The 14,570-nt window shown below is 44.0% G+C and overlaps 2 protein-coding genes across 3 annotated transcripts in view; one reads left to right on the top strand and one right to left on the bottom strand.

Annotated features, from left to right (window-relative positions):
* The window catches only part of tmem266 (transmembrane protein 266), a 43,740-nt gene extending 40,128 nt beyond the window's left edge, over positions 1–3,612 (top strand). For both annotated transcript variants that reach the window (XM_028957730.1, XM_028957731.1), the window contains 2 exons: positions 705–767; positions 2,056–3,612. In XM_028957730.1, coding sequence (XP_028813563.1) covers positions 705–767; positions 2,056–2,708 — 716 coding nt within the window. In that variant the 3' untranslated portion in view covers positions 2,709–3,612. The remainder of the gene's footprint in view (positions 1–704; positions 768–2,055) is intronic.
* Positions 3,613–4,174: 562 nt separating this feature from the next.
* etfa (electron transfer flavoprotein subunit alpha) lies at positions 4,175–14,370 on the bottom strand. Its single transcript, XM_028959132.1, has 12 exons — positions 14,225–14,370; positions 13,227–13,376; positions 13,028–13,109; positions 12,724–12,806; positions 11,262–11,361; positions 10,203–10,313; positions 9,795–9,896; positions 9,179–9,247; positions 8,934–9,016; positions 6,212–6,277; positions 5,617–5,697; positions 4,175–4,481 (listed from the first exon to the last, which is right to left on the bottom strand). The coding sequence occupies exons 1-12, from the start codon at positions 14,261–14,263 to the stop codon at positions 4,446–4,448; spliced, it is 1,002 nt and encodes a 333-aa protein (XP_028814965.1). The 5' UTR covers positions 14,264–14,370; the 3' UTR covers positions 4,175–4,445.
* Positions 14,371–14,570: the final 200 nt, after the last annotated feature.

Genomic DNA, 14,570 nt, shown 5'->3' with positions numbered 1-14,570 from the left:
CCAGACCGAGAACAGAAAAATAAATAAAGGAGTCATAAAATCGTCTGCCAGTGACTGCTCATAAATTGGCGGGCGAGAGAAGCAGCGCTGCCTGTCAGGCCGCAAAGACGGGGCTCAGAACTCAGATAGCGGCGCACTACTGAGCCACTAAATCACTCGATATTGCCCCCCCTCTCTCTCTCTCTCTCTCGTTCTGCCACCCACCCCGCCCTCCACCCCTCTCCGAGGTTACTGAGGGAGGAAAGCCATGTGTCAGGGAACCTTTTAAGTGGCCCCGCTCCTCATCCGCTCATGTGTTATTCATCCCAGAGTGATTGTCTTGGTGGCATTTTAGTGTGCTACGCCTCTCCTCCAGGGGCGGTGTAAGATGAATATTTTACGCCGTTGGGGAAAAAATGAATTAAATAAAGCCATGCCTGCCCTGGGGGAGTGGGAATGGCACTTAGTGGAGACGGGGCTGCGCTCCGCCAAGCATATCATAAGACCCTTCCACCAGCAGATGACCGCACACTGAGACGCAATCCTGAAGAGTGGACCCAAAAACTGCAGCGTGGCCCCCAGAGCGCCAACGGCTAATAATTGTCCTTCTTTATTCGTTCGAAAACGGCAGTGGCGTGGATTTATTATCTGCGTGATGCACAATGTGAAGCAGAATGCAAATGTTTGAAATAGTTGGCGTGTGCTCATGGTGCGATTTGTTTCAGAACACGTTCCTCAGGACGACATGAACAACTACATAAGCCAGTACTACAGTGAGCCAAGCAGTGGTAAGAAACGGCGTTCATCGTAATACACCAGTCAGCCATGACATTAAGAGCATTGAGTAGGTCCCCTGTGTTGTCCTGCTGAAAGGGCATTGATGGTTTCATTAAAAGGTGAACTGTTTAGGTCGGGGGTAACATCCACCTGAATGCAGGACCTAAAGTTTTCCAGTGTCTTCCTTGGGTAAGCGGCGCACATGCCTGATGTAAAATGTAAAAAAACATCAGACCAGGGCGCCTTCTTCCATTTCTCCATCGCCTGTGTCACCCATGTGCATCATCCATGACCCAATTACCAGTGCAGTGGTGTTCCATCGATGGCCCACTGCAGCCTGAGAAAGTCAAGTCAAGTCAAGTCAAGTCAAGTCAACTTTATTGTCAATTCTGCCACATGTACAGGACATGCAGAGAATTGAAATTACGTTACTCTCTGACCCATAAAAATAACATTAAATACAAAAACAGTAACAGTAACGAATACAGAGTATAAATACAATTTAAAAAGAAAGGCACAATATACAATTTTAAAAACACCATATACTAAAAACACCATATACCACAATCCCACAAGAGGCGCAATTTTGGAGATGCTATGACTTACCTAGCCATCACAATTCAGCAGCTTGTCACTCAGATCTATGCACACTTTCTCGGCTTACAACTCATCAGTCTGGAAGCAACAAAACGTTTCACTTGCTGTCTAATATATTTCCAGTGTCACCTGCCAATCGTCTGTCAATGGTCATAATGTTATGGCTGATCACTTAAAAAAATCTATCTTAAAACGTATGCATGTGATATATGTATATGTGTGTGTGTGTGTGTGTGTGTGTGTGTGTGTGTGTATATATATATATATATATATATATATATATATATATATAAATACACACACACACACACACAATGTCTAATAATACATGGTCCCAAACAAGCAATAATAAAGAAGGGGTGTCATATTTTCAGATTAATGGTTAATATGTAGAAAGTCTGTGTGGTTTGTTTATAAAATCCAGCTGTTGGTATTAGTTATTATTAAGGTGCTAGTAGCCTAGTGGGTAACACACTCGCCTATGAACCAGAAGACCCAGGTTCAAACCCCACTTACTACCATTGTGTCTCTGAGCAAGACACTTAACCCTAAGTTGCTCCAGGGGGGGACTGTCCCTGTAACTACTGATTGTAAGTCGCTCTGGATAAGGGCGTCTGATAAATGCCATAAATGTAAATGTAGTTGTTCAGCTAGATAGCAGTTGCTATGACGATCGCTGCAAATGCTCTTTTTTCTTTGCAGATGTTGGGGTACCGGACCCTGGTGCACGGGTCATAACCACAGCAGCCATAGACGTGCACCTCCCCACCAACCTCAGCCACCTACCCCCATCGCTGGTGAGCGCGGACGGGCCGGGGTCAGGCAGCCGGCTGCAGCGGACGGGCAGCTCAGTGAGTGAGGCGTCCACCACCACCGTGTCCCGGTCCAGTTGCAGCTTCACGGGGCGGCAGCACAGCGTAAGCAGCCAGACGCTGGGCTCCACCACCGACTGCAGCTCCACGGTGCGGGAAGCCTCCACCTCCACCGACTACAGTGGCCAGCGCTACTGCCCTCCGCCTTACTGCAGCCCTCTGGCCCTCGGGCCTCAGCCCGTCCGGGACCCCAGCGCCGTGGTGAAGGAGCTGCTCTCCTCGCTGTCTGAGGACTCCTGTCTGGCCCAGAAGGGGCTGGTGGACCCCGTGAACCTGAAGCTGCCCAGCCCAGCCGGCTCAGTCAAGGCCAGTCCTGAGCTGGAGCACCGGGTCAACATCTACAACAAGCGCAACCGGCAGAGCCTGGGCGTGTTCCAGACCAAGCCTCTCATCCACCTACAGAGCAACGAGCCCTCGCTGGAGGAGAAGTACCGACTCATGGAACCCGCAGACGCGCCGGTCTCCCGCCTACCCGACACGTAGGACACGCCGCGTCCTGCTCCACCGGCTCAGGCTGCACCGTATCCACACGCCTCCAACGTCCAGGAGGGGGCTTTACAAGTGACACAAATAACCAAGCGCTCACAGTGGCTACGTCAGTGGCGCCTCGTCTTGGGGTGACACGCTTTGTTCACGCGAGTGGCGGTCCTTTAACCCCTCCCTCGAAACAGAATTGCACAACTGTCTAGACGAGTACAGGGAGAGGCGCTCTGGCCGCCGCCGCGGCTTACTGTTCACATCTCCCGTCTTCGTTTTCTTAATTCCATTTTCGGTGCGTGCCCGGGTGAAGAAGACACCTTCTAAAACCAGCAGCGGGGCGGTTCTTCAGGCAGCACCTCCACAGTGTTGCATTTTTGCTCTGGGATTCGGGATGGCCAGGGTGGTCTTCACTGGGGTTTTCGTCTTTCTTTGTATGAAAAACGCACACACACACACACACACACACACACACACTCACACACACACAATGTACAGTCCTCCGATACTACAGCTGCAGGGTACATTTGATCGGTGTTCAAATATGTTGAGCTGTATTCTCAGCAAATTTCTTACCTTTGCCTTTCTACATTACTGATGCTAACATTTGTATTCAAATGACGTGGAATAAAGCTCATTCAAGTATTTTTAAAACCAGGAATTTTGAACGAACAAAGGACGTTTTAAGGAAATTATCAGGAGGATTTTTATCAGTCGTGAGGAGAGGATGTTGCCATATCCCTAACTTAAACCTTAACCCTATAGCATGAGCCTTTGAAAAAGATCTACTCGCTTTTTGTTCGAGGCTAACTAACCCGGTGTTGTTGATAGGCATTTTATAAACTGATCATGAAAATTTAAAAATTGCAGAACATTGTCAAGCGAATAAAAGTTAAATTGGTAAATTCATTATAAGTGTTCATTATAAATGTTGTCTTCTTTTGCATGCATTTACTACATTATTACAGCAGACCCAGAGAGTGGAGAGTTATCTAGCCTAGCTAGTGAGAGCTGCTAAACATAAATTGTGACTTTATTTTTATAATTTAGTAATTAATATAAATTGCAACTGGAGAGTTTGGGAACCAACTGTACTTGCACATTAATTCATAGTTTTAATTTACCAGCCAGAATTGAAAATTTACTGAGACTCATATATATACGGCAGTGGAGAAACCTTTACGGAACTCTTGCCATGCTCAGTTTTCAGTCTGAATCCAGTCTTTCAGCAAATTTTCAAAACCGCTGTCATTTTAAAAATATTGTTTAAATTAATTATTATATATATATGTTGTAGATACTCAACTTTGAAAAAGGGAAAAGAAAAATTTACAGAAAGAGATAGTCGATGTTTCATTTACCACAAAGTGAAGCACAAATAAAAAGTTTTAAATGTTCATGTGAGAGAGAGAGAGAGAAAGAGAGAGAGAGAGAGAGATATAAAATAATAAATAAAATAAAGACAGCAGTAATATTTTCATACTATGGTATTTATTATGATGACTCCAACCTAATTTACACTTTACACAAATAAAGAACCTGGCCTCCTAATGCTCTCCTACGTTTCACTAAGGGCATTACAGAGCTGCAGGTCTCTGGATGCCGATGGATAAAGGAATAAGTTCCGTGTTTTCCGGGAGTTGCAGAGACAGAGGACATAAATGTCTGCTGCAGATGCTTCGTAAGGCCCCGATGACAAAAAAAAAAAACATATGAGACTCAGATGGCTCCACCCAGCGTGCTTTACTTGCTCAATGCTGCAGTCATCTCTGGAACAGCCTGTGGTGAGAAGCACAAAGTTAATTAATGCAGACCGTGTGGTATTAAATGCACTATGGTTGCTTAAGAACAGTCTAGTGTGTTGGTTATCAAAGACTAACCAGTGTTAGCCCATTACAAACCACAAAATCCGGTCTTCTTTCCCCCCATTCAAGAAGTCCTTGTTAATTAAGATTCAGAATACAGCGTGACAACACTGCAACCTGGGCTAAAAATATCAGCCGGCACCGTTGGCACTCAAGAGCAGCGCGAGGCAGCCGAAAAAAAAAAAAAAAAAAAACCTCAATCACCCGATTATGTCTCCGGGATCATTTTCCCCCAGCTGAGGAAGAGGAGAAAGCCCATCCATTTTAATCAGCTATCCGAGCTGCGATCGCATGTAAGCCGATAACCAGCGGGTCACAGCCCTGCAGCCACTGGCTATTACTACCAATCACTTTTACAGACTTCCCTCACACACCTACCCGAGTCCGGAGCCCGCGCGGTTAAATAAAAGATGAACGACAGGGCAAACACGGCAAAATAAAAGCTCCTACTTTTACACACGGCCCAGCTTGAGCGGGTGCCAGGGCCCTGGCACCAGGTGCCTCATGTGCCACAGTGGGGTAAAAAAAGAGAGAAGAGGGGGAAGAAGAGGGGAGAAAAAAAAAAAAACCTGTTGGCGACTAAATCAGAGTGAAAAGTAACTTGTCACCACGATCAACAATCAGTTAGTTTTTAGATGGGCTCTATATCATGTTTTGCCCTATTTCCACCCCCCTGCCCCACTGCTCTCTGTCTGTCTCTTTTACCCTCCTCTTCCTCCCTTGCTCTCGCCCTCTGAAGACACGGCAGCGGCCCTGCTCAAACTCTCTGCTGATTAATTCAGGGAGTCAATAATTTAACAGATACACATTTCCATTAGGTGGAATAATGCATCGTGCAAAATTTATCAGCGAAATGGTATTTCTCCTGACTTTATTTTTTGCCCGTCTCTGACATGGTCTGTGTCCTGGACAGGTGCACTTATGGGAGGGTCCTTCGGTTGTTTAAGCGCGTGATTGATTTGTCTGGATCGCGGGTGAGAGAAAATTTCATTCTGTTTGTGACTGAGCTTAACTCTGGAGGGGTGTAACAAGAGGCTGAGATTCCTCACCTTGAACAGATCGGCAACCAAGCCGAAATCGGCAACCTGAAAAATGGGCGCCTCCGGATCTTTGTTAATGGCCACAATTGTCTAGTGAGAGAAGAGAGATGAGAGATTCTTTACAAGAAGGCAATAAAAAAAAAAATGTTTAAAATACACCCTTCTAAACCACCTCTAACAAACAGTGGGCTCATTCAGGAACGTAAATTCGATTTATTTTGGTTAAAAAGTCAGGGACGTGTATTGCACAACTTATAGGAGGCTAGATTTCATTCTGAGCGAGTGGAAGCCAGTAAGGGAATCTCAGGAAAAACTTTTCAGATGTGAGTGTCCTGATCGTGTGTGATGGAACACGAAAAACACACCAGTGAGTCGGAGAAACGAAGGGAAAATGCAAATGAATTATACATAGAGGTCAGAACCAAAAAAAAGCTTTTCTTTGAACACATTTTTACTGGGCGCACTACAAATCTAGATGGAGACAGAGCTCATTTGGCAGTCGCTATGCTAGAGAAAAAGACTGTTGGCATGGCAACGACTGGGTTCTCCTCTTACAGCAAAAATAACTTGCCGATCGATCGTGATTTTGCTTGATAAATAATACCTTGCTATCTTTCATTCCTGCCAAATGCTGGATCGCTCCAGATATTCCGACAGCAATGTACAGTTCCTGCAATTGAAAAGAGCATTAAACATTAAAACACACACATCATGCACTTCAAACGATCAAATTCCCTCCCGCCAAAATCCACGTTGCTTCTATTTCCCAACATTGACCTATTTTGTCTTGCATGATCTGCTAAATGTATTGGTCTAATTGAATATGATTTCGGGGCCGTGTTCAGAACAGCCTTAATCAGTTGACGCCTGAGGCAACGCCGCGCCAAGTACAAATGTGCCCTGTTTCAATTAGCCAAGTTGAGCGCCATCGGTTCACAAGGTGCGAGCGAGTGGAAACGAGGCTGCGGCGACGGGATCGGCCCATTTTAACGTCGACCTCTCGTCTGTTGTCAAATGTACTCTGCACCTACAGCAGTAATTTAATAGCAAGCGTGTTTCAGGGGAATGAATATGTTGAAGGTGGCAAAAATGTGAAATAGTAGAAATTGATAAAGTTACATGCATTTTCCAAATAACAAAAAAAATTGTTGTATGTATGTATGTCCCATTCGTATGACAACCCCTTACAACTAGACTTCCCAAAGTCCTGGTTCAGCCCAGTAACCACAATCACTCCAAAAGGAAAGCACTTGGGGTATCTGGCAAGAGTGCAGGGTACTACCCCACCCCAACCCACCCTGCACTTCACCCCCGCCGTCTCCCTCCCTTCACACGCCCCCTCCCCTCCCCGGGGGGGGACCAGCACATCAGTGGCTCTCTGCTTAATGCACTTCCATATGAATATTTCAGTGCTGTTTAATGTGGCTGCCGCAGTCTCACAGGAGCAGCGCATCAATTTGTGAACACAAGTCTGCTGGACGCCTAAAAGCCGGGGCCCGATATTACAGTCAGGAGGCCACTGTCAATCTAGGACTCGCCTCCGTCTGAGGTGGAGGGCCACGACGTCACGGGCAGCAGCTCCACGGGAAATTCCGATCGTTGTAAACTTATTGGTCTTGGTAAGAGATGCTTACTGGTGACTAACCTACACAATCCAGACCACCGTGCACATACTAACAAGGGGCACACGGCAGTTCCAAAAAGTGGTGGGAAAGTTCTGCAAATTTCAGGACATCAAACTACACTATTAGGGTCAGTGGTGGCCTAGCGGTTAAGGAAGCGGCCCCGTAATCAGAAGGTTGCCGGTTCGAATCCCGATCCGCCAAGGTGGATCCGGCCCACCGCTTACCAAGGGTGGTGGTTAAAAGCAGAGGACACATTTCATTGTGTCACCATGTGCTGAGCTGCAGTGTTTCACAATGACAACCACTTCACGTTCACCTTCGCTAGGGAGGGAGCCAGCCAACACTGAAATGATTTATAATATACATATTCACCTAAAGTCTCATTTACCATGAAAGTGTAGCACCATATGATGAGATATATTGGTCTGGCTTTGATTTTCAGGACATTTTTCAAATTGCACGCAAACCAAAATTGTCCCAAACTGGAAGAAACATCCAGTCAAATTTATTGTAATATCTGGCAGTTTAGCTGATGCCCTGCTATTGTGGAGTTCCCTGGAGAGGAGTGGAAGACCTCAGATAGCATTACAGCCTATCTATAACATTGGCAAGCTGTTGTCCAAATGTGGACAGGACCAACATCCATCTTCACTCAAGCATAGTCCAACTCCTCTTACATTACCAAAACAATACAGGCTTCATGTTTTAGACGCTGCCCATTACGGATCCTCTATCTGCTGCATGGGCCATTTATCATGCAAGTTTCCAAAAGCTAACTAACAACTACTGACCCTGAGGTATCACCTTGAAGACAAAGAGAATACATCTTACACCAAGAAAGGGGAGACTGAAACACAAGTGTAAAACACATTGTCAAACACAAATACACAACTATTTCACCCATCCTGTGCCAGCACATCAGTGTACCACGTGGTGCTATTTTCTGAGCTGTTGTGTCATATACAAACCGGAAACATTCACGACCGGGTAATGCATTATGTAGACGATCTGAAATTACTGGATATTATTATTATCATCATCATCTCCTCTCCATAAAGTGTTTGTAGAAAATGGGTGTCTGTGAATTACAGCATGTGAATTTTCAGCACAACCAGAATCCCAGTAATACAAATAATAAAGTACAAATATATAGAGTTACAATGTTTCTAACTCAGTATTAATATTGGAACTGCAATATTTCAATAAGGGACATATGTGAATGGAACTGAGCCTTTATTCAGGCTGAACAGGAGAACACAACAGCCACATAGGACAAGCTTGTCATAACATTTAGAGAATCTGGGTTTAGGCTAAATCGCCTAGTTTGAGCCCTGGGCAGACATCACAGCAGTCTGCTCACTAATGGCTCTGGTAAATCATTTAGGACCTCGAATGTGCCATTAACTACATTTCAGTAGGTCTATGCAGCTCTAATGTGTGGATAATGACAGTTGGGAGGTCCCACTTGAACTGGATAATGGAAAATTAACCTTTTTAAAGGGCAACAATGATCCATCTTTATCTGCACCCCCCCTTTAAAAAATCTGTGGTGTTTGAGAGGCGGCGGTCGTTTTATCTCATGGTACAGTCAGTCGGAGAGTGCAGAATGCCCCTTTATGCTTGTATGGTTTTTGTACAGTTGTAACAGTGCAGTCACAGATACTGTGTGTGTGTGTGTGTGTGTGTGTCTCAGTCACTTACTGGAGCCACGATCTTTCCAGTCTGTCCCACTTGCATGTCATTAGGGACGTAGCCAGCATCCACGGCGGCTCGAGAGGCTCCAACTACGGACAGAGTGGGGTAGACTGAGCTGAGGCAGGGTACTCCCAACACATTTTAACACTTTAAAAGCCACATGGCCCAGAATCACACAGGATTTGCTGTCATCAGACTCTTGTTCAGTTTTGTAAATGCTTTTCTCCTCTTCACATTAGATACACTCGTACCCGCAGCATTCATTTTGTCTGCCAGGTCATACAGCAGCTTGAAGTTCTCCCCACTCTTCAGGCCTCGTCCTGTCACAAAGACAGACACAAAAGGTCGCACCAAAGATGTATTTAAACAATCAATTTTATTTTATTTATTAATTTTTTTTTTTTTATGACTGCATACTTTTCCATATTTAGCGCAAGCGTCTTAAACTGTACCATCTCTTGCTATTAATTACAAGATAACTGGTTAGGGACGCCAGCATCTATATAAATAAATTGATACTAAATAAACAGGCTGTTTCACATTTCTTTCTAAAGAGAAGCCTGAAATAGCATCTATATAATTAGTGAAAGATGCTATGCTCCAAAATATTATATCAGAAATATCCATAGTATCTAAAAATAAATATGTAAATAAATGTCTGAAATACCACACTCATAAATATGAGTACATTACAACTTTTTTTATACAAAAAAATGTGTATAGCAGCATATTTGCAACATTCTGACGACTGACTGATATGAAATTTGTGGCACTAGAACTTTTCTTATTAAACGTTTTACCGGTCGGTATTGAACTCATTGCATCCGTTCTCAGGCTGGCTGTGCATTGCTCTGCCTCAACTCATACCTCCAGAAACAACCACTTTAGCGCTGGTCAGCTCAGGACGGTCGGTCTTGGTTAAGTTCTGTTCTACCCACTCTGACAGGCCCACAGGGGAGGACGGAGAAACTACAAAGACATGGAGCAAAACAAAGAGCCACATCAAAGAGGCCCATAAAACGGGAGATATACGCTCTTTAAATGTTCACCTTGAATAAATTTCACATCTATTAAAACAAACTTTCTAAAACAATGTGCTCTAGTAAAACAGTGCGGGCCAGGTCTTGTATATATATAGTGTATACACAGCTCCTAAATTCTTAAGAGCACTGGGTGCAGGATCAAGGTGGATAAAAAGACATCATGACAACAAAGAGCCGAGGTGAGTGGCTGTGCGTGAGTCGGCTGGAGACGTGTGGTTTCAGGGGTCCGCACCGCTCTCTGATGCAGCGCTGCCCCCCTCGCTGGGCGCAGCCTCAAAGGAGGTCCCTCGAACGGTGAAGACCTTGACGCTTTCATTGCACTTGACGGTGCTGAGGGCATTCCCTGCAGCAAACACAATGAAGAAGCAGCATTAAAAATCCAACACGCAATCTTATTTTTAATTAAAAATGTAGCATGGATTATTTTCTGTCACTGTCTAGTCTCATTAACAACTGGCGAATTCTCAACGAGGCGACATTAACAAACTGCGGCAGTACGCTACGTCTGTATAAAAAGTACACAGCTCACGCATTGAAATGCAAAACGAGAAATACAGACGGCATAAGACTCAAGATCAATAATGTCAGAAATTCACGAGACATGAAATGTATTGCGCGGCGCAATCTCATTGCGATCCGATATAAGCCTTCAACTTAAATAAACCCTGTCTGAACAATATTTCTTACAACAGCCTCTGGAGCTTGCCAAAAATTAAGTGGCTAGTATAATTTGAAGCTTTTTATAATACACGTTCCTTTTTTAAATGCAAGCAGAAACAAACAAAAAAAAAAAAACTGAATTTGGAAACGTGATTTCCGCAAAAAGCTTTCTGAGGAATGCATTCCATCAGATTCACCAATAAAACAACTTTCGGGACATTTCAATTTGGAAATGCTATACCAGTGCATCACGCATCCTTACATATTGATCTAATAATCAGCATGTGAATTTTCTGGCTAAGTGCACTTGCTGTCTGATCTGCACCAATGAACCTTTAATAAATCATGACCAAATGCAAATTTGGATGACAGGGAGAGAACTCAAATTTATGTGAGATTCTGGGGGACCGTGGCAGCAGTAGTAAATTGAGGGAGCAAAAGGACATAAGAGCTGCTCTGAAAAGCAGTCCTGGAAGTAAGAAATTACCAGTAAAGAAGTACAAAACTCATCTGAAATTTCAGTAAAAATGGTCAAATGTTGGGCAAATCTAAACAGTTAATAAAAGGGACTGAAGTGCAGAGAACATGCAGAAAGATTCTAATAAGATCTCAGATTAGTTCGGCCATTTACCGGCATAGATGGTCCGGACGAAGGTGTCCGGGGATTTGATCTCAATGATGTCTGAAACTGGAGCGACGTCCAGCTTGGCAGCCACTCTGGGCAGCAGATTCTGCAACAATCCACAAACGATTACCTTGCCTCAAAATAACTATAATAATTGCCAATAAATGTAATATTAATTTGTGTGCAATAGAAAATCGTTGCGGCCTTCAGCAAAATAAATAAAACTAAATAGAAAGATATATTTATGTTTAAAATGCTTGTGTGTCATTTTCTACAAGAGCAATATGATTAAATATTTCATGATTTCAACATGTCCTGCAAACATCTATAGGTTTACTCTGTGTCGGAGAAATATTTAACGGTAGTCACTTAAGTATTTTATATTCTAATAAAAGGAAACCATATCCATCACAGGATCCATCACACAGAGTCTGCTCCATCCGTGGGGAAAATTTAGACTAATTTGTCTGTTTGGTCTGGGGTTGCACTATGGAAGATATTGTTTTAATGCCTTTACAATTCAATTTAAATACCATTAGATCTGCAATCTGACAGTTTGTCTCACAGATGACAGATTACAGGGCTGAAATAGTGAACTATGCATCACTACATGCATTATCCTTAGAAGCTCGAAAAAGCCACTACAAACTGAAAAAAAAACTGATTTGGTTTTTAATAAAGGCATACAGCATGTAGACAGGAAATTAATATTGAACTTGGCCAAACAATGCTGACTGATACGTAGGGTTAGTTAGTGTCAGAGATTGCTGCTGTAGATCAGTGGTATGGTCCTGAACTTGACCTTATTATGTCTAATGGAAAAAACTTTTATCTGTACACATGGCTTCATGAGAAGATTGGTTCCAGTTTCTAATGTACTAGGCTTGTTAGCTCTGATACTCGGCACAATAAACATGGTTTATGAGTGAAATAACATATACGGCCTGTTGTAGTAATGAGTTGTGAGTTACAGTAAAACCCAGTTAAAGTTCTTCTATCAAAACAGGTTGTATCTGAGTGATAGTCAGTGTACCCCAAGAAAATGCTAGGAAGCAAGGTACTGTAATTAGAGCATTTAATGCTGCAGAATTAAATGGCTCAATCTATGCGGCATCCAATTTGAAGAAAACATTCAGAAATATTGAAAATGAAAACTGTATAGCAATCGAACAACATAGTCAGTTACATAATTGCCGTTCAGTGCATTAGACACCACAAAGTCCCAGGTTCAAACCCCACTTATTAACATTGTGTCCCCAAGCTAGACACTTAACCCTGACTGTCCCCAATACTGATTGTAAGGCGCTCTGGATAACGGCGCCTAAATATAAATGCATTGTACATTCATATAGCGAGGACTGCACTGGTCTTGAGTTGGTTTGATGGACTAGGTATGAGCAGGTATGTGTTTAAAAGTTTATGTGCACCTGTAATTTAGAGACTGTTGCTTCATTAGTTAATGACTTACCTTCCCAAAAGCAGAGGCTCCAGCACAGATGTGGGTGAACTTGAACTGCTGCTGTGTCGCCAGGATTAAAGGTGTCAACTCCTCTATTATTCAGCAAACGAAACACTTTTGTGTTAAATAGTTGTATTAATGTGAATCACAACCATTAATACAATTTCCACTACATCAAACGTCTCCATAGCGCCTTCGTGGAATTGTAATATTCTTTTGTAACATAACTATTGCAGCCACCCAAATATGGAGGTACAATAAACTGGCAATTAAAGAGACGTGTTATGAGTTTTGATTATTTCCCACTATTTACCTGCCAATCCCCCTTTGTAGGTATCATGCTGAGCCACCAGAACCTTCTGTACACCCTTAACTTTACAGAGCTGTTCTGCCGCCTGTAAGAGAACGAATATCAGAATTCAGGAAGCATTGTTGGACACACAGTCACAAAAATAAAGCGTGTTATAAATGCACACTTATAATCTGGAGACATTAGTTGAATTAAACCATACCTTTGCACAGTTGGCACCAGCAACCAAACAAGCCACTTCCCCCCCGAGCTTGGATGCTGCCGTGACGGCGTTCAACGTGATGGGTGTCAGCGTGCCATTGTTGATTTCGGCCACAACCAGAGTGCTCTGGAATCTCTGGATGAGGACGGTCTAGGTTCAAAATATCAGACATGTTTGCAGGTTATATGTCAAGGGTGCAGAAATTTGTACTTCTCAGTCTGCAGAACACAACGTCATTGCCAGATTTTTTTTTACATTATCCACCTAATTACATCATGCATTATTCACACAGCTTGTACAACCACTTCATGCTGTGGACCAGACAAGAACTGACCAGATCTGAACGTTTTTATCACAAGTCAGCTGGTTTGTTGTAGAGTGGAGATCAACAGTGGTGAAGACATGCGATATTAGAGGTTGCGCTCTGATGACACCGTGGCAGAAGATGCCAGGTCTAAACTCTGACCTCCACTCAACCATCGGTGCACAAGGTCCAGCTGCAGGACGTCAAATCGCGACAGAGGACGCCAGGTCTAAACTCTGACCTCCACTCAACCATCGGTGCACAAGGTCCATGTGCAGGAGGTCAAATCGCGACAGAGGACGCCAGGTCTAAACTCTGACCTCCACTCAACCATCGGTGCACAAGGTCCATGTGCAGGAGGTCAAATCGCGACAGAGGACGCCAGGTCTAAACTCTGACCTCCACTCAACCATCGGTGCACAAGGTCCAGCTGCAGGAGGTCAAATCGTGAGGACCGCGTCGGAACGGAGGGGTCGCGGGTTCATTTAACAGAGAAGCGGTAAAAAGCAAATTACGTCGCTGACTGCTAACTTTGATGTCGATAAAATCCTCATTACTTAACTGCGATAATACATGCTAGCAGTCTACTGCTAATATGCGCATTAGCGAATTTTACAGCATACTCAACGTGACAGGGTATTAATGACTGAAAGCAGCTAAAATATCCCGAATACAGAAAACGAACACAGTTTACCAAGTGCCTCAGGTTTGTCTTGTTAATTGCTTTGAGCATATTCGGTAACTGGCTGTTTCCACCCAGACCATGAACCGAGCGGACACAGCGGAGGTGAAATGAACTCTCGCGAGACACGAGATCTCATATCCACGAACTTCCGCTTCCGTCTTGTTTATTAACAGCAGATCCAGGATCGGCTTCGGTTCCTCTTCGCCGCCCAGTCAGCATCCACAAGCAGATCCGGGATCAGGTCCCCGCGCCGACCGCCGGAACTGGGGCTAAAAGGGGCGTCCAGCTATGAGCTGTGAAGGGGAGGCGCTCGTCGGACGTAATAAATCGGGGAGGGTGACGGAGGAAGATGGCC

Source organism: Denticeps clupeoides, chromosome 17 (genome assembly GCF_900700375.1).
Source record: "Denticeps clupeoides chromosome 17, fDenClu1.1, whole genome shotgun sequence".
Lineage (NCBI taxonomy): Eukaryota > Metazoa > Chordata > Actinopteri > Clupeiformes > Denticipitidae > Denticeps > Denticeps clupeoides.
This window is presented reverse-complemented; position numbering and strand designations above follow the sequence as displayed.